The sequence below is a fragment of the Mauremys reevesii genome, linkage group 13, assembly GCF_016161935.1.
Source record: "Mauremys reevesii isolate NIE-2019 linkage group 13, ASM1616193v1, whole genome shotgun sequence".
Taxonomy (NCBI): Eukaryota; Metazoa; Chordata; order Testudines; family Geoemydidae; genus Mauremys; species Mauremys reevesii.
Window position 1 is genome coordinate 3720939 of NC_052635.1, and position 18880 is coordinate 3739818.

The window sequence follows — 18880 nt, forward strand, 5'->3', positions numbered from 1 at the left end:
AGTGCCAGCTGAGAGACCACCTCTATAAACAGCCACCAGATGCCACCGTCCCAGTGCCACCCAAGGGAGCCCTAAAGAAACAGCCCCAGAGGTTGCTGCGTTCCATCAGAAGTGACTCCTGAGTGTTTAGGTACATTGGAATCAGTGTCATAGAGGTACACGCGTGAAATCCATCCATCCTGGTCTTTAGGGGGCTCCCCTGTTGCGGCCGCATCCTGGCACCTCACACACACCTATGAATTTACCCTCTAAGGGATCCTGAGCCACCTCTCTTGTGGGAATGGAGGGAGAGAGGGGGTGTGCAAAGGGAGAGAACAAGTGAAGATGCGTGTAATGGATGGTTCAATGAATGGAGGGTTGTGTCTAGAGATAGATGGGTGGAGGGATGTGTAGGGATGGATGGATAGTATCTAGAGATGGATAGATGAAGGGGTGTGTGGTCACGGATGGACGGATGGATGGATGGATGGATGGTTGTATCTAGAAATGGATGGGTAGAGGTGTGTATGGTCATGGATGGATAGTTGTATCTAGAAATGGATGGGTGGAGGAGTGTGTGGTCATGGATAGATTGGTGGAAGCGTGTGTGGGGATGGATGGATGATTATATCTAGAGATGGATAGATGGAGGGGGGTGTGGTCATAGATAGACGGATGGATAGAGGGATGTGTGAGGATGGATGGATGGATGGATGGTTGTATCTAGAAATGGATGGGTGGAGGCATGTGTGGTCATGGATGGATGGTTGTATCTAGAAATGGATGGGTGGAGGGGTGTGTGGTTTAGGATGGCTGGGTGTGTCTGGAGCAGGAATGGTGGAGGGATGGAAGGGTAGGTAGAGAAGGGGATAGGTGGGTTGGTGTTGGATGCACAGTCCGAGCTCTTTCTGTCACAGTGGCTGAGTCAGAGCTGATGTTTCTTTCTCTCTCCTCAACAGAGGTGATCATGTCAGGTGAGTTTTGCAGCGAGGACGAGGATGAGGAGCTGGGCGGCCTCTGGTCCAGCATCTCGGTTTTCATCACCCTTTTCCTCTTGAGCGTGTGCTACAGCGCCACCGTGACCCTGTTCAAGGTGAGAGAGAAAGAACGAACGTAGGAACGAAGGAATTAATGAGTTTAGCACAGTAGAGGGCAGCGTGGAGGGAAAAGGAAGAAGAGAAGAATGAAGGAGAAAGGAGAATGGGTGAATAAGACAGAGACTGAATGAATGAGACACAGACAGAAAAGCAGGAAGGAATGACACAGACAGACAGAGCAGCTCCCCCCAGCGCTGACCCCTCTCACCCCTGCTCTCTCTGCCCCTCCCCCTCCGCAGGTGAAGTGGTTTTTCTCCACCATGGTGCAGCTGAAGAAGGCGAGTGGCCCCGAGTACAAGAACGTGATCCAGCGCGTGGTGTAGAAGCTGCTGCCCCCATCTGCCCAGAGACAAGGGTCCAGGACTCCTGGCTCCATTGGCGACACCGCCCTGAGTCCCACAGCTGCCCCCCACCAGTGCTGTGCCCCTGGGAGACACCCCTGGGGGGAGCAAGGAGCTCACCCCACGTGGCCTAATCAGCCCTCAGCCACTGAGGATGCTGCCCTGCTCGGAGCTTGGCTGAGACCGGACAACTCGTATCATGCAGGGAACCAGCGCCCCTAGCGAGGCAACAACCCCTCGCCCACTTCCCACCCTCCTGAGCCCAACAGTCCCTGCTCTGGGGCTGGATCAGAGCCAGCGCCCCCTGGAGGGGAGAGGCCCCACGTCCCTTCCCCACACCCTGTGCCAGCCAGCCCCCCACCCTGGGGCAGGACCATTGCCAGAGTTGTGTCTGTCATGCTGTATATTGCATATTTAGCTCTTCATTGGGATTTTTGTGGGTGGTGTGTGTGTGTGAATTTTGTTGTGTGCACTGAGTGACAATAAATAAATAAATAAATAAATATACAAATCAGGCTCCATCTCATTCATAACCTCCATCCCGGACTTTCAGGGACCCCTGACGCCCTCCAGAGGGGCATGTCGTGTCTGTAGGGGCGCCTCCGGGCATGGAGAATGAAATGGCAGGTGCCCGCTGAACTGGCCCCTTTGGGAGTTAGGGGGCTTAGCTACAAACCCAGAGAGCTGGGGCCTCGTCCCCCAGCCTATACAGGCTGGTACAGAGGGGCAGGAAGGGTAGATCTCTGGGGCAGGGAAAGCCACTGATCAGTTAGGGAGGCATGCATGAGAAAGAAAGAAAGAAAGAAAGAAAGAAAGAAAGAAAGAAAGAAAGAAAGATGTGTATGTATGAGGATAGACAGATGCATAGATGAATACCGGGGGACTGAGACATACAGTGACTAGCATTCTCCTTGGTTAAATCTCCCAGAACCCACCCTGAAATGCGGCTACCAATTTTGAACTCATTTTATTTTGGATCAAACTCAAACTTCCTGTGTAAGTTGCAAGTTAAAGAAAGTTAATGAGACTCTTCTCCTTTGACAGATTCCAGGTTGACCAGAACTTGGGACACAGATGCGTGTGCGCGCGTGCGCGCACACACACACACACACACACAAGGAAATCCAGTTCCTGCCATGGGACGGGAGTGGAGGATTGAGGGGTACAGGGCTGAGTTAAAGCTGCAGCATGGGCTGCCCCCTGGGGATGTCCGGGGAAGGACTCTGCCCTCCCTGCTCTGGGCTCTGCAGAGCTCAGACCCTTCAGCGGCCGTTGTCGCACCCTCTGAGCTGCCGTGGAACATGGTCCGTCCAGGTGCCCGGAGAGAGGGCAGGAGCCCGGGAGGGCTGACGATGGAGGGAGGGAATGAAGAGGATGAAGCAGTGCTGTCCACCTCCTAGGAGCCCGGAGCCGGGCACTCACCGCACCTGTGGGACACAGAGAGCAGAGGGGTTCGGCTGGTGCCATTGGACCTGGCGTTGGGATCACGGGCAGCATCCTACGCTGGGAGAGCAAGGCCAGAAGGGACCATTGTGACCATCTACCCTGTCCTGCTGTGTAGCCGGGGCCATGGACCTGGCCCAGCCACGCCTGCGTCCCGCCAGGATCTCTGTGTTGAGCTGCAGCTCAACTTCCAGACAGAGACACCAGCCTTGTCAAACCACCTCAGGGAACGGGCACTGCCCAGCGGGTGCTGCACACCAACTTCCTGGGGAGCCCCGGCTGTCTAAGCCGATCCTGCTTCTGGTTCCAGGCCCCGGCACCAGGTCCCCGCCACAGAACCGGATTCACAGGCTCCTATGGCCCTTGGTGCATCTGGGCCCCGCTACGGATCCTCAGTGATCATGGCCGAGTGGTTAGTGATTGACGCTCCTTGGTCCCTGAACATTTGTTCTGGCTTCTTAATTAGTGATCATTCCTTTTTGGTCATTGATCGTTGATTGATTATTATTGATAAGTGATTATTATCAGTCGATAATTACTAGCAGCTTATTGATGGTTGATGCTTGATCCTTGATTAACATTAATTACTGATCCGTGAGAGTTGATTATTGATAATTAATTACAGTTTAATGGCTATTCAGCATTAATTACAGATCACTAGGTACTGACCAGAAATAGCCAATCCCTGATTATTGATTTTCTCAGTGATAAATTATTGGAATTGATAATAGACTCTTGATTCTCATTTATTGATCAGGGCTGAATCAACCTTGATAGGAACTCGTTAATCAGTGATGACGGGTGGTTGATTGTTAATAAATAATCATTCCTGATTACCTCGGATTGATCATTGGGCACTGTCAGGAATCTGGCTGGCAGCAGCACCAATCCCAGGCAACCTGACACACACACCTGGCCTGTAGCTGCCTCATCGGCTCCGCCCTGACTGCTGGTCGGGTGACCAGCTCGTAAGCCCAGCAGAAGTTAAGCAGTTGCCCAAAGCATTTCCGCAGAGCTGTGATAGCCAGGGCCACCCAGAGGATTCAGGGGGCCTGGGGTCCCCCGCCACCAAATTGTGGCCGAATTGCTGCCGAAGACCCAGCACTTCTGTGGCGGGTCCCAGGGCGGAAGGACTCCCCACCACCGAATTGCCGCTGAAGACCTGGAGCGGAAGAAGCTCAGGGGACCCAGGCTCCACGAGAGTTTTCCAGGGCCCCCAGAGTGAGTGAAGGACCCTGCTCCAGGAGCCCCGAAAAACTCTCGTGGGGGCCTAGGGCAAACTGCCCCACTTGCCCCACCTCTGGGCAGCCCTGGTGATAGCAGCTGTGTGGATTGTTCCAGCCCTACTCCTGCCTTGTTCCCATCTGGCTCCAGCCCAGCTTCTGTCTGGCTCCAGCCCGGCTCCTGTCCTGGCCCCAGCCTTTCCTCTCTCCAGGTAACCTGGTCCTAAACCTGGGCTCTAATTCCTGACTTTGGTTTGAGCCTCTGACAACCATAAAATCACAGAGATGTAGGACAGGGAGAGACCTCGAGAGGTCACCTAGTCCCGTCTCCTGCCAGGGGGCAGGACTAAGTAATAACTAGTCCATCCCTGACAGTTATTTCTCTAACCTGTTCCTAAAAACCTCCAATAATGGAGGCTCCACAACCTCCCTGGGCAATTTGTTCCAGTATTTAACCAGCCTGACAGTTAGGAAGTTTTTTTCCAATGTCCAAACTAAACTGCCCTTGCTGCAATCTAAGTCCATTGCTTCTTGTCCTGTCCTCACAGGATAACGAGTACAATTTTTCACCCTCCTTTTTGTAACAACCTTTTATGTATTTCAAAAATGTTACCATGTCATTCCCCCGCCCCGGCCACCCCAGTCTTCTCTATTCCAGACTAAACAACCCAGTTCTTTCAATCTTCCCTCACAGCTCATGTTTTCTAGCCCTTAAATGATTTTTGTCGCTCTTCTATGGCCTTTCTCCAACTTTTCCACATCTTTCCTGAAATGTGGTGCCCACAACTGGACACAAGGCTCCAGCTGAAGCCGTATCAGCGCGGAGCAGAGCAGAAGAATTACTGCTTGTGTCTTGCTTTCAACACTCCTGCTAATACATCCCAGAATTTGTTTTTCCCCCGATAGTGTTACATTACTGACTCATATTTAGCTTGTGATGCACTATGACCCCCAGATCCCTTTCAGCAGTGCTCCTTCCTAGGCAGTCAGTTCCCATTCTGCATGTGGGCTACTGGTTGTTCATTCCCAAGTGGTTACCTTGCATTTGTCCTCACTGAATTTCATCACTGAATGTGGGTGACTGAGTAGTTCCCGAGGATGGCTGATGGCAGATGGCTGCATGCTGATGGGGTGGGATAGATTACTGAGCACTGGTTATTGCTAGAAGCAGTGACGCGTGATCATGAAGGTAGCAGTTGTTGTTACCTTAAGCAGCGTGACGCCGGCGCTGTACAACAGGCTGAGCAGGAAGAGAGCAATGAAGGCAACAGGTGTCCAGAGACCGTCAGATTCCTCCTCTCCTCCTTCAGCATCGATGCCTTGGTCCTCCACTGGGCAGTGAGGAGCTGGGGAGGAGATAAACGGGCCGGTTAGAGAGGCCTCTTCATTAAGCCAAGGAGTTGAGTGGGCACAGCAGGCAGCTCCGGTCTGTGCTCTTGGCAGGAGCTCCTGTCTAGGGCCAGAGACATAGGGTTCTCTGCCAGGGGAGACCGGGCAGGCTGCAGGTGGAGACTCCCTGTCACAGGCTGCAATTCTCAGAGCAGCCTCGGGGATTTCAGCCCCCAACTTCCATTAAATTTCACGCCCTTTAGCTTCTTTGCAAACCCCAGCCAGCGGCACTACACGCCCCTCCCCGAGCATGCCCTCCCCCTCCCTTGGCCAGCCAGGGAACTGGGCTGAGACCTGCCAGTGCAGAACTCAGTGGGGCCAGGCACACCCATCAGACATCAACACCTTCCCAGTCAATGCCAGCTTGAGCCATGCTGGGACCAGTTCCTGGGCAGTAGCAGCACCATGGGAAATGAAGGCACCTCATGGAGACTGAGTAAAGAGCTCTCCCAACTCATTCCACATGGGACACCACTCAGTAGGAGCCTCTGTCACTCACCACCAGCCTGGGCTCCATTGGGGACCTCTTCCCAAGAGTTGGAAGGACTCACAGCCCAGCATTCCCTGAGCCCATCCATGTGTCTTGTCAATGGCACAAATGTCAACTGGGAAATGGCCTGGAGCCTCCTCAACTTAGTACACACCTGGGCAATCAAAGGGCTGGCACCGAGGTACCAGCTGAAATCTTAATTCACCTACCAGTGCGCTGTAAGGCCTGAGCCATAGAGTTTGGTGGTGGATAATTGATGTGACCTTCCTGGCTCTGAAACCTTGACTGGTGCTTTTGTAGATCTTAAGGCAAGAAGGGACCATGACAGCAACGAGCCCGACCTCCTGTATATCACAGGCCAGAGACTCTCACCCAGCTACCCCTCTATGGAGCCCAATGACTTGTCTTTGTTGGGGGCATATCTTCCAGAATAGACCCCAGGCTGGATGTACAAATCTCAAGACGGAGACTCCACCACTTCCACTGGAAGTTAGTTCCAGTGGTTCCCTTCCAGATTCCGTGCCTGTGACGGGGTGCGCATACCCGCACTAGCCAGGAAAGGGTTAATCCCCCTAGGGGTGGAGGAAGTCCTGCCCCTCAGACCATGCTAAGCAGGCTCCAAATGCTGTGCTGATATAAAGAAGAGGAGCCCAGCTCACTCCACACTGACTGCCAAGGAGGAAGGACGCTTGGTCGAGGCTCCAGCCCCGGAGCCATTACAGCCCTTGCCTGCGGAAGGCAGAGATCTCGAGACACAGACCAGAGACCCGTTGCCTACAGTTGACCAGCTGGAGTTGGAGTCCCAGGGAATTACCAGCGCCGAGGAGCCCGGAGACCCCAACGTGACATGGACTGCAGCTTCAGGAAGCCCGGTCGGAAGTGTCCCAGGGAGGGGGAGGGAGTGGTATCTCCCACCCGTGTAAGGTCAGCATGTTGCAGTGTTGCAATGAGGGGAGGAAAACAGTAACAGAATATGCGGAAATGGCAGAGGTGCTTAATGACGTCTGTGATTCGCTTTTCACCAACAAGGTGGGTGGTGATTGGACGTCTAACATAGTGAATGCCAGTGAAAATGACATAGGATCAGAGGCTAAAATAGGGAAAGAACAAGTTTTAAATGATTTAGATGTTAGTTGGCTTCAAGTCATCAGGGCCTGATGAAATGCATCCTAGAATACTCAAGGAGCTCATTGAGGAGATATCTGAGCCATTAGCAATTATCTTTGAAAAGTCCTGGACGATGGGAGAGATTTCAGAAGACCGGAAAAGGGCAAATATAGTGCCCATCTATAAAAATGAAAATAAGGACAACCCAGGAAATTACAGACCAATCAGCTTAACTTCTGTACCCGAAAAGATAATGGAGCAAATAATTAAGCAATCAATTTCAAACATGTAGAAGAAAATAAGATGATAAGTAACAGCATGGATTTATGAAAAACAAATCATGTCAAACCAACCTGCTCGCTTTCTTTAACAGGGTAACAAGCCTTGTGGATAGGGAGGAAGTGGTAGACGTGGTATATCTTGACTTTAGTAAAGCTTTTGATACTGTCTCTCATGACCTTCTCATAAACAAACTAGAGAAATGCAACCTAGATAGAGCTACTATAAGGTGGGTGCATAACTGGTTGGAAAACCATTCCCAGAGAGTAGTTATCAGTGGTTCACAGTCATGCTGGAAGGGCATAACGAGTGGAGTCCCACAGGGATCAGTTCTGGGTCTGGTTCTGTTCAATATCTTCATCAATGATTTAGATAATAGCATACAGAGTACACTTTTATAAAGTTTACAGATGATACCAAGCTTCGAGGGGTTGCAAGTGCTTTGGGGGACAGGATTAAAATTCAAAGTGATCTGGACAAACTGGAGAAATGGTCTGAAGTAAATAGGATGAAATTCAATAAGGAAAAATGCTAAATACTCCATTTAGGAAGGAACAATCAGTTGCACACATACAAAATGGGCAATGACTGTCTAGAAAGGCGTACTGCAGAAAGGGATCTGGGGGTCATAGTGGATCACAAGTTAATCATGAGTCAGCAGTGTAACACTGTTGCAAAAAAAGTGAACATCATTCTGGGATATATATTATCAGGACTGTTGTAAACAAGACACGAGGAGTCATTCTTCCGATCTACTCCGCACTGATTAGGCCTCAACTGGAGTCTTGTGTCCAGTTCTGGGCACCACATTTCAGGAAAGATGTGGACAAATTGGAGAAAGTCAGAGAAAAGCAACAAAAATGATGAAAGGTCTAGAAAACATGAGCTGTGAGGGAAGATTGAAAACTGGGTTTGTTTAGTCTGGAGAAGAGGAGGCTGAGAGGGGACATGAGAACCATTTTCAATAACATTAAAGGCTGTTACAAGGAGGAGGGAGAAAAATTGTTCTCCTTAACCTCTGAGGATAGGACAAGAAGCAATGGGCTTCAATTGCAGAAAGGGAGGTGTAGGCTGGACATTAGAAAAAGCTTCCTGTCAGGCTGGTTAAACACTGGAATAAATTGCCTCGGGAGGTTGTGGAATAACTATCATTGGAGGTTTTTAAGAGCAGATCAGACATACACCTGTCAGAAATGATCTAGATAATATTTAGTCCTGCCACGAGTGTGGGGACTGGACTAGATGAGCTCTCGAGGTCCCTTCCAGACCTTTGAGTCTATGATTCTATGACTCCCCACTGACCCAGGGGTGGACCACTCCACCACTGCTAGGGCCCTGGGTCAGGACCCGGTGGAGTCGGGTGGGCCTGTGTCCCCCTACCCTGACCATCACCCCCTCTGGTGATGGCCCCTGGGTTTGGCCATTACACTACACTTCCCTGCATTTGAGGGCCTCTCTATTCACCCTGGCTGCTAGGCCACGCTACCCAGCACTCAAGGGCCGCTATATTCATTCTAACCCCTAGGAAACAAAATCCTGCACTTGAGGGCTGATATATCGACCCTGGGCACTAGGCCACACCGCTCTGTGCTCATGGGTGGCCATATTGTCTCGGCCCATTAGGCCACACAGCCCAGAATCCAAGGGCTGCCACTTAGACTCTGGCAATTGGGCCGCATTGTGGTGAGGCCCAGGAGAGTCCGGCAGACTGAATCTGCAGTGTCAGCACAACCCTGACCCACCCCGCAGTGCTTTATTCTACATTTGTATCTGCCCAGCCATGGGCTCCTCTCAAGTCTCTCTATACTAAGTTACAGACCTTTACTGCCCAGTACTTTCTCCCCATGGAGGTACTTATACATATCCATGAAGCCATCTCCTGAATGTCTCTTTCAGCCAATTCGTCTCCTCCTATCTCTCACTGGAAGCCATTTTCTCCAGCCCTCTAATCATTTTTCTAGCTCGCTTTTGCAACTTCTCCAATTTTTCAACCTTCTTTTGAATATTAGACAAGAGAACAGCCACAGTGCATGGGACCAATGGTCCATCTACCCCAGTATCCTGTCTTCCAACAGTGGCTGATGTCAGAGGTATCAGAGGGAATAACCAGATCAGGGCAATTATTGAGTCATCCATCTGCTGTCGTACAGAACCAGCATATGACAGGCAGAGCCTTAGGGACAACAAGAGCTTAGGGCTGCATCCATGACCATCTTGGCTAATAACCTTTCATAGACTTATCCTCCATGAACTTGTCTAATTCTTCTTTGAACCCAACTACATTTCTGGCCTTCACAACATCCCCTGACCACTAGTTCCACGGGTTGACTCTGTTGTGGGAAGAAATACTTCCTTGTGTTTGTTTTAAACAAGCTGCCATTTAATCTCAGTGTGTGACCCCTGGTTCTTGTGTTATGTGAAGGGGGAAATAACACTTCCTTATTTACTTTCTCCACACGAGTCACGATTTTATAGACCTCGATCATATTTCCCCTTAGTCATTTCTTTTCTAAGATGGAAAGTCCCAGCCTTTCTAATCTCTCCTCATACGGAAGCTGTTCCATCCCCATGATCAATTTTATCCCCTCTCTGTACCTTCTCCATTTCTAATACACCTTTCTTGAGATGGGGCGATCAGAACTGCATGTGGTATTCAAGCTATTGACATACCATGGATTTATATGGTGGCATTATGAGATTTACTATTTTATTGTCTCTCCCTTTCCTAATGATTCCTACCATTGTTACCTTTTCTCACTGTCACTGCATGTTGCCTCCAGAACTTAATGCTGCTCCATTATCGGTCTCCCTAACCCCGAACACAGAGGTGAAATCACTTCCCCTGCACCCCACCCCGTGTTCATACATCCAGGGATAGAGCTGGTGGGAATGGAGGCTCCTAACTCAGTCTCACCCGCCGCCTAGCTCCCGGCAGACATGACACCAGATTCCTGGGGGCTCTGACTCTCACCTAATGTGGTCCGGTGAGGACGGATGTCCAAGGAGTTCTGATGCCATAGCAGCCAGGCCTACATTGCTAGCCAGGTGCAATGGTTAAGAAACAAGTCTTGGAGATGGGAAATCAGGACTCTATTTCCACCTCTCCCACTGACCTGCAGTGTGACCAGAGACAAGCCACTTAGGCTGGGGAGTTTAAAGGACTCTGAGGAAATGAGGTGCCAGTGAAATAAATTCACAATTGCAGTGGGAGTTGGGTGTCTCACTCCTTTTTAGTGTCCCAATTTTAATCCCTTTGTGCCAAAATATCCCCTCCCAGCCTCTCTCTGCTTAGACTATCAGCTCCTAGGTTCCAGGACGTTTGCTCTACGTGTGTTCATGTAGTGCCCATCCAATGGGGCCCTAACCTCAGTCAGGACATCTAGGAGCTGCAATATCATCAATAACAATGGATGGAGAGCAACTCACTGCAGAGGGATGGGCAGGTAGAAACATGCACTGCATGAGGATGGATGGATGCAGAGAGGACATTGCCTGATTTTCCATGCATGAATGGATGGATATGGTAGAATCAAAGAGACAGGTACTGCAGAGGGTAGGATGGATGGATGGATCCTGTGGAAGGATGACTTGATGTACACGATACATAAGGAAAGGAGGATGGCTAGAGCAAAAGAAAGAAGGGTGGATGGATACATCTAGATATTGTGGGAGGAAGCGTGGGTGGGTAGATAAGACACACAGACAGTCTCAGACAGAAGACACACCCTTCATCCCAAGCTCCAGCATGGTGCATTTTATTTGGGCATATTCCACACACAGCCACGCTCCGCACACCAGAGCTACCACAGCTTTACACACAGGCTCAGAGGAATCCCAGACCCCACGAGGTTCTGTGGCCATCTCAGATACGCCGTGAAGAGCCCCTCAGTAGCAAGTGACATCGGTGTCGGACAAGATCACAGAGACATTGACGGCGGTGGGTTTACCAGAAGCTTTGTCCACGCTCCGGTGGATGAAAGTCATGGGCAGACCCTCGTGCCCCACCACACAGGCGTAGGTGTCCCCGCGCTCCCATTCGGACGCCAGGACATTGAGCTTGCTGTAGATGAAGTAGCGCTCCTCCTTCCCAGCCTCCCGCACGGGGCTGATGTTGGTGTAGGCTTCCTGGAGCACGGGCCGGTCCTGCTGGGTCCATGTCACCAAGATGTCTCTGGGCCGGAAGCCGGAGGCCAGGCAGGTGATGGTGGCTGATTCCCGGAGAGCCAGTTCCTCAGCATAAGGAGGGGAAATGTAGACAGAAGGGGCACGGAGGGAGACCACTGCCATTATAAACAGCAAAGGGTTAATGCTAAGGATTGGGACCCAGGAGTCCTGGCTACCATCCCCCACCCTCATCACCCTGCAATATCCCACTAGACCCCCCACGCCTCTCCCAGACCCAGAGACAGAATCAAGGAGTTCGGGCCACACTAACCCACTAAATCCAAATTACTTCCATGAAAAGGGGCTAGAACCCAGAAGTCCCAGCCTCCAGTCTCCCTGTTCTAACCCACTACATTCCACTCCCCTCCCAGAGACAGAAAAAGAACCCAGGAGTCCTGACTCTCCGTCTCCTTCCTTCTCATCAATTTGCACATTTCGATCCACCCACAAATTTGTAACTCCCAGTACCAAAACCTGAAACTGGATCAGAGCTGGCGCCCCCTAGAGACAGAAGGTCCCGCGTCCCATTCCCCACACCCTGTGCCAGCCATTCCCCCAAGCCTGCGGCCCGATTGGATCTGGCACCCCCTACAGGGGAAAGTCTGAGTTCTTACTGTGACTCTTGTGGATGGTCTTGACAATGGCCGACGGGATGTCTTGGTGCTTCACGGTGCAGGTGAACTCCTCCCCTGCCTGCCACTCCTCCACGCACACCCGCAGGATGCTGGTTGCACTGTAGGTGCCATCTTCCTGCAGCACCGGATCCCTGGAGACCACAACCAAGGGGCCCCCGCTACCCCGGTTCCAGGAGACCTCCAGGCTGCCAGGGGTCTCCATGCCGCTCACCAAACAACTGATGGTGGCGTTCTGCGCTATGTAGAGGTCCTCCAGGGAAGGGGGAAGGAGAGACACCTCCAGAGGGTGTCGATTACAATTGCTGACACCTGGTGGGGGCAGGAGGAGGTGTTGAGGGCTGGGCTGAGAAAATATGTCAACAGGCACCAGGTGGTAACTGAGTGCTCCTCTCTCAGGGGTGCAAAGCCCAGGGGCTGTTTGGGAAAGGGGCTGAGCATCATTGGACTTGTAAATAGGGCACTGGGTTCCCTGGTGGAAGGGCGGGACTCTCATTTTATGGAGCAGCAGGAACAATGGCTGAGATTTTCCAACCAACCGAGGGATTGGGATTCCTGGGTCCCATTATGGTTATTACGGTATCTGGGAGCCAGGAGCAAATCTGAAGGTCTCCAATTTTGTTGGGAGAAAGCCCCATTGCAGAAAACATGGCCAGGGACAGACCTGCCGTGGTTGCTAAACTCAGGGTACTTCTGGCCTGAAATTCATGAGCTTAATGGCGCTTCTGAGCTCAGCGTGGTTATCCCCATTTCCCAGAGATGGCAGCTGGGACACAGAGCACAAATGACCTGAACATGGCCATGCCTGGCACCCACACCCCCCGATCTAACCACTAAACACCTCACCACACCCAGGGCTCAGGACGGAACTTGTGTTCCCTAAACCCCTACCCCCTGCACAGGCAAAGGGGCCATTTACGTTTCAGAACCATGATCTGCCAAAGTCCCTCAGGGCCTGAGTCCCCCAACTCCCACTACAAACCGATGGGGGAGGGGAGAGCTTGAATCCCTTTAGAAATCTCAGCAGGGAAACCCAGACTCATTGGAGCCCTGGCACCCAGGCACAACGGCCTCTACTGAATGTTCTCTGAAGGATATGCATGGTCTGGCTCATGAAATAAGTTTCTAAAGTGGATCCTGCTGGAGCTGGGAGTCCAGATTCACATGGATGCCCAAGCCCCAATGTGGGACAATAGAACTCAGGGGTTTCTCTCCTTTATTTGCATGAATTCATCAGCTTCTCAATCTGATACGGCATTGTAATGGAGATAGAAATCCTTCATTGCCACTCCTCCCACCAGGACTCACATGGAGTCATGCACTTGTTCATGCCATTGGCTGGATGGGATAAGAAAGAGTGTGGACATCCCCAAATTAATACGTGCCTCTGAGAATCCACTTACCAAGGGACACCTTTTCCACAACACTCTTGGGCTCTTCCATGGCCGGGTGATGCACCACGCAGGTGTAATTTCCTTCTCCTTGACTTTGCTCAACCTTCAGGATGCTGTAGGCAAAGAAAGTGCCACTTCCTAACACAGGCCCATTGTTGTAACTTGACTTGAGTTCCGGGGAGTTATTCTTCAACCATGAGATGCTGATCTCTTCTGGGTAAAAGCCTCTAGCTTCGCAGATGAGAGTCAAGGAGACTCTATTCCCAGAGATGTCTTCGTGGTAGGCTCGGGAGACGGTGACTGAGGGCTCCTTCTTCCTGATGCCTAAATGAAAAAGAAGAGGGGCAAGAGAAGAATAAGACTTGTTTGCATGTCTAAGTTAAGGACTTAGCTCCAGCAGCTATCACTGTGTGAAGCGCACAGGGAGGGCAGTTGTTCAGGGTATGTGTGAAGCTAGACAAGGCAAAACAAAAACCCAACCACTGAGCATCATCTCCCTTGAAACTCAAAGAGCCTTCCCCACAGTATGCACAGTGACCTCCCAGATCCTCAACCTTAAATGGCAAGACCTTAACATCATCATCTTCGTCTTCATCACCATCATCATATTCATCTTCTTCACCTCCCTTGTCTTCATAATCACTTTCTTCCTCTTTATCTACATCTTCTCCAGCATTCTAACATTTTTTCTCCTCCAGCATCTTCATTTCCCTCTTCACTGTCATCGACGTCATCTTCATCCCCTTCAAGATCATCATCAGGATCATTATACTCAGCTTGGCTTTACAGTAACGCAGAGGGGCAGGGGGCTTTGAGCTCGTCCTGCATCTCAAACCTGAACTCTCACCCCAAACCTTGAATCTCCTCTTCACGCAAATCTCCATCATGCATCATCATGACATTGGGTCACCAACTCATTTCTCACTCCGATGGAGCCTCTTCCCTCCTTCAAACGCTCCCACCAAAATTCAACACAATTGAAATTTTCAAAGGCTGCCTTAAGGACTTGGACACCTTGGGTATTTCAATGGGATTTGGGCATCTTACTCCACTGGACACTCTGGGAGAGTCTCACCGGAAATAGCCCTGAAAGGCCAGATGGCAGGTGACATGCACCAGCCGGATTTCCAGAGGTAAAAAGTACAGACGCACGTCAGATCAGAGTCCCTGACAGGCCACATCCCTGTTTCCCAGGGAGCCGAGGGAAAGAAATTCTTGGAGGAGCTGGAATTTAATAATCAGGAAGGGAATCCTGGAAAAACTGTGCAAGTGGAAATTAGTGAGAGATTGAGAATGAGAGATTCACAGGGGAAATACTAGTTCTACCTGCAACACACCCCTGTGCTGAGGGCCTAGGTGCCGCTAAAGTCCTACTTGAGGGCTTAACTGGGACATAAAGGCTGCCTAGGACGTGTGCGGGGCGAGTTTCACCCTCTAATCCCAATTCACAGTGACTGGCGGTTGCCTTTCCCTTGGAGATGCCAGGGTTCCTCACCTGTATTGCTCATGGTTATGTCCTGGGTTAGTTCTCCAGAACAGGGTGTGGTCACTTTGCAGGTAAATTTGGTGCCTTGTCCCCATTGTGCCAGCGACACAGGGTGAGAACTGACCAGGCTGGTGGTCCCGTTGCTGTTCTTCTTGGGGGGTTCTGTCTTCGCCGCAGAGCTGACCTGCCCATCCACTTTCCATGCCATTCTGCTGGCTGCTAAGTCATAGCCCAGAACAAGACAGGTAACATGACCAGAATTTTTGATGACGTCTTCATAGGAGGGTTTGGTTAAGTAGATGGTTGGGTCAAGTGAGCTTCTGAGGCAGGCTGAGAAATGCAAAGAGACGTCATTGACCAGTTCAAATAATGTGGAAAGGCAGAAAAGGACGATTGAAATCTAATCTATCCCTCCACCTCCATCAGAACACTCCAAGTGTCCCTCCCATCCAGCCAGCCATGGTATCTCTTTCTCTTCCCATCCACCTGCAGTACCAGTTTCTCTATGGCACTCCTGTGTCTCCCGTCACACTGGTGTCTAGGTGCAGTCCCACCTACCCTTCGGCAGGGCTGGTTTCTCAGTAACTCTCCACCCCACCTCCCCGCCATGCACGGGCCCAGCCCCTCACCCAAGCACTTGCTGGTGTTGTGCATGGAGAGCTCTGCTCCCACTGCTGGGTGGGTCACTTGACAGGTGTAGACATCCCCCTGCTCCCAGCTCTGCTTGGTGATGTTCATGCGGCTCTGCCCCATGTAGAAGCCGTCTGTGCCCATGGCAGAGGAAAAGGCCGGGGTGGGGGAGCTGCTCTCCTTTCCATTCACCAGCCATTTCACGTCGGCGTTGCCGGGTTTGAAGCTCAGGAGGAGGCAAACCAGCTCCAGCTGGCTCTCTGTGGAGCTCTCCTCGCAGGTGGGGACCAGGAGGTGAACCTGGGGTGGCGTTGTCAAATCACACCCTGAGAGCAGAGAGAGGGGACAACACAGTCCAGTGTCACTCTCTGTAGATCCCCAGTCCCCTTCCAGAGAGAGGGCTAATGCTACAGTCCTCCCAGCACCAGCAACCCCCACCTTGTTGTGGTACGTTTACACTGAGTATTTTAATCAGCCTCCAGGGCTGAGATTCTTCACAGCCATGTAAGGGATTAAAACAAATGGGAACAGGGCCCTTAAATCATCTAGGCAAATATTAAAAGCCTTCAGGCTTCTTCCTGCACGTGCTGCGTGGAGTGTGTTCTCCCTGGTAAACAGCAGGGACAAAGCTGGAACCTGAGCTGTGTTTGTTTATTTGAACTAGTTTCCCTCAATTAATGTCCCCTATTTAAGGGGCACCGTGGCGCTGCACAGCCTGACATGGCATCAGAAGAAAACCTGGGAGAGGACTGACTGTGTCTGACTACGGATAAAGGGTCAAATCCTCAGCTGATGTAAGTCGGCTCAGTGCCACTGACTTCAGCGGAGATCAGTCGATTTACACCCGTTGAAGTTCTGACCCCAGAATGCCTAGGTTTGTGGCTCTGGGCTTGTGTCCATTTCAAAAGATGCCCCAGAACAGCGGAAGTGCAAGGAACACTCCCAGCTCCATGACAAAGGTGGAACCAGTGCTAGCTCCTAAGGGGGTCTCTCCCCTTTAAGGCCAGTGCTTGCTGGGAATTGTAGTCCCATGGGGCTGCTTGCTGCTGGCTATAGCAGGGAAAGCTTCCGGCTCAGTGCTGAGGAAAGCACCTGAGGGGGAATCTCTAGATGTGGACAGGCAGGGGGCCTAGGAAACATGCAGGAAAGGTGACCTAGTGGAAAAGGGGGGTGCTCCCCATGCAGCCGGCTGAACGCTGGGGGGCCCTGGTGGCCGGGACCCTGGGCTCTGACTTGCACTGGTTTTGCTTTGAGGCTTTGGACTGACGCGGCGAATGGGCTTTGTTCTACCTCCCCAGTGGGAGGCGGATGGGTGGGTTTGGGGGAGGGGGAGGGTGAAAGGCCGTGAGCCAAAGATTTCCCCTGTACAGAGGGGCCAGCATGAGGCTTAGGTGCCATTTCAGCCCGGCTGACGGTCTAAGATTTCCCAAGGTGCCTAAGGGATTTGCATGCCAAGTTCCCATGGGAACTGGGTGCCTAAATCCTTTAGGCAGGGCTGAAAAAATCCCCCCCTTAGTGGAATGTAGGTCTCTGCCCAGGGCGCCTTTCAGCCTAAGGTTTCCCTCGTTCAGGGGTCCATGGAGGGGGCGCTGGGGGCAGGAGATCTGCAGTGACAAAGCACCAGGGCTCAGTGTGTTTCAACACTGGGCCCAACTTTCCCCAGACTTTCAGGGGGAGGTTTTTCCAAAGGCACCTACGGGATGTGGATAAAGATTCACTGGCTCCCAGACCCTCTAGGCGCTTTGAAAAGCTCAGCCTGGGTGTCCCGCCCTCCCCTGCCGCGTGTCTTACACTCCTGAGGGAACTTCTTCAACGGGGTCTGTGGTGTCCCTTGATGTGTCACATCGCAGTGGTAGGTGTCGCCCTGCCGGGACCTGGCAGGGTTCATCAGGAGGCTGCTCTGGGTGAGGAGCCCGTCGCTCATCTGCACCTCTGGGAAAGTTGTGACCCCCTGGGTCACTTTGCCTGAATTCCACTTGATGTCCACTGGTGCTGGGAAATAGCCAGTTACAAGGCAGGCCAAGCTTGTGTCCGGGGGAGCATTGCCAGGCTTGGGGCAGCAGGGAACCAGGGGGAAGACGGAGGGGGGTGAGGATTTTGCTGGAAAAATAAAAAGAGTATAAGAGAAACCATCAAAATGGGGGAAATCTGAAAACCACGTCACTGATCAACCACCATCCATCTATCCACCTCCTTCTATGGCCCAATGGCTGCATGGCCCAGTGCTCAATTCAATGGAAAAGGAGTCAGGACTCAGGTTCTGTTCCCAGCTGCTGTGGGACCTCGGGCCTGTCACAGACCTTCTCTCTGCCTTTAACTTCCCATTGTGCAGTGGTGTCCTAGCGATGTGCGAAAAACACGAGAAATGGGATTTTGGTCTCGGCCGTTCCAGTGTAAACCTGGAGCAGCTCCGGTGGAATAGCTCTGGTTTTGTGTGAGTGATGCTGAGAGGAGACTCTGGTCCTTTACAAGACACAAATATGCTCCAAGCTCCTCACAACCTGAGTCCAGCCCATCTCAGCTCTCCAGTGTGAAGTGAGCATCATTACCCTCATTGAACAGATGGGGAAACTGAGGCATGGAGCGATGATGTGGCTTCCCCAAGGTGACAGAGGGAGTCTGTGGGAGATCCAGGAGTTGAAGCCAGTTCCGTGAGTCCCTTCCTCTGTTTGATCAGAAGACCATTTGTTAAAGCTAGGGAAGAGCCCTCCATGACTCATGCATGGATGAGATAACCCAACACGCGCCCTTTCTCCTCCGGTCCCTGCCCTTCTGTGCAAACAGAGCTTTCAAACCATACACCTCGGCCTCTGGGCTCTTCAATTTGCCCCTCCGGGACACTGACAGATCCAGGGGAAATTTCACAACTTTACAATACTTTGGGGGTTGCAGTCCTGATTTAAGGACTGTGGTGAACTCTCCATGACTCAGTCTTTAAAGCCAGCTTTGGCCTCTCTTTCTAACTGCTCTGCTTGACCGGAAGGTGGGGGCTTGGACCAGGAATCACCGGGGGACATGCCAATCACAGTGATCCCTTCCTGTGCCCTGAAACTCCACCAATCGATCAGTTCTAAACAGGTCAAATTGCAGTGGACATTCCACCACCAGTCACAGTGCGAGGAACCACCCAGCTACTTCTCACCACCTTCACAGGAACAACGACAAGAAGAGACCCTTTGTATAGCAACAACAAACTGCCAGGAGATGTTAAAAGAAAGAAAAGATG

General features: G+C 51.6%; 1 protein-coding gene and 1 gene segment (V, D, J or C); one reads left to right on the top strand and one right to left on the bottom strand.

Moving 5' to 3' along the window:
* LOC120380832 overlaps positions 1-1709 on the top strand; it is an 80115-nt gene extending 78406 nt beyond the window's left edge. The window contains exons 16-17 of the mRNA XM_039498730.1: positions 939-1072; positions 1316-1709. Of these exons, the coding sequence (XP_039354664.1) occupies positions 939-1072; positions 1316-1399 (218 nt within the window). The 3' untranslated portion in view covers positions 1400-1709. The remainder of the gene's footprint in view (positions 1-938; positions 1073-1315) is intronic.
* Positions 1710-2736: 1027 nt separating this feature from the next.
* On the bottom strand, positions 2737-18234 carry LOC120380834. The segment is given in 9 exon segments: positions 2737-2844; positions 5290-5429; positions 11296-11628; positions 12127-12456; positions 13548-13862; positions 15034-15354; positions 15654-15980; positions 17446-17754; positions 18204-18234. Coding segments are annotated over 9 exon segments (2115 nt in total).
* Positions 18235-18880: the final 646 nt, after the last annotated feature.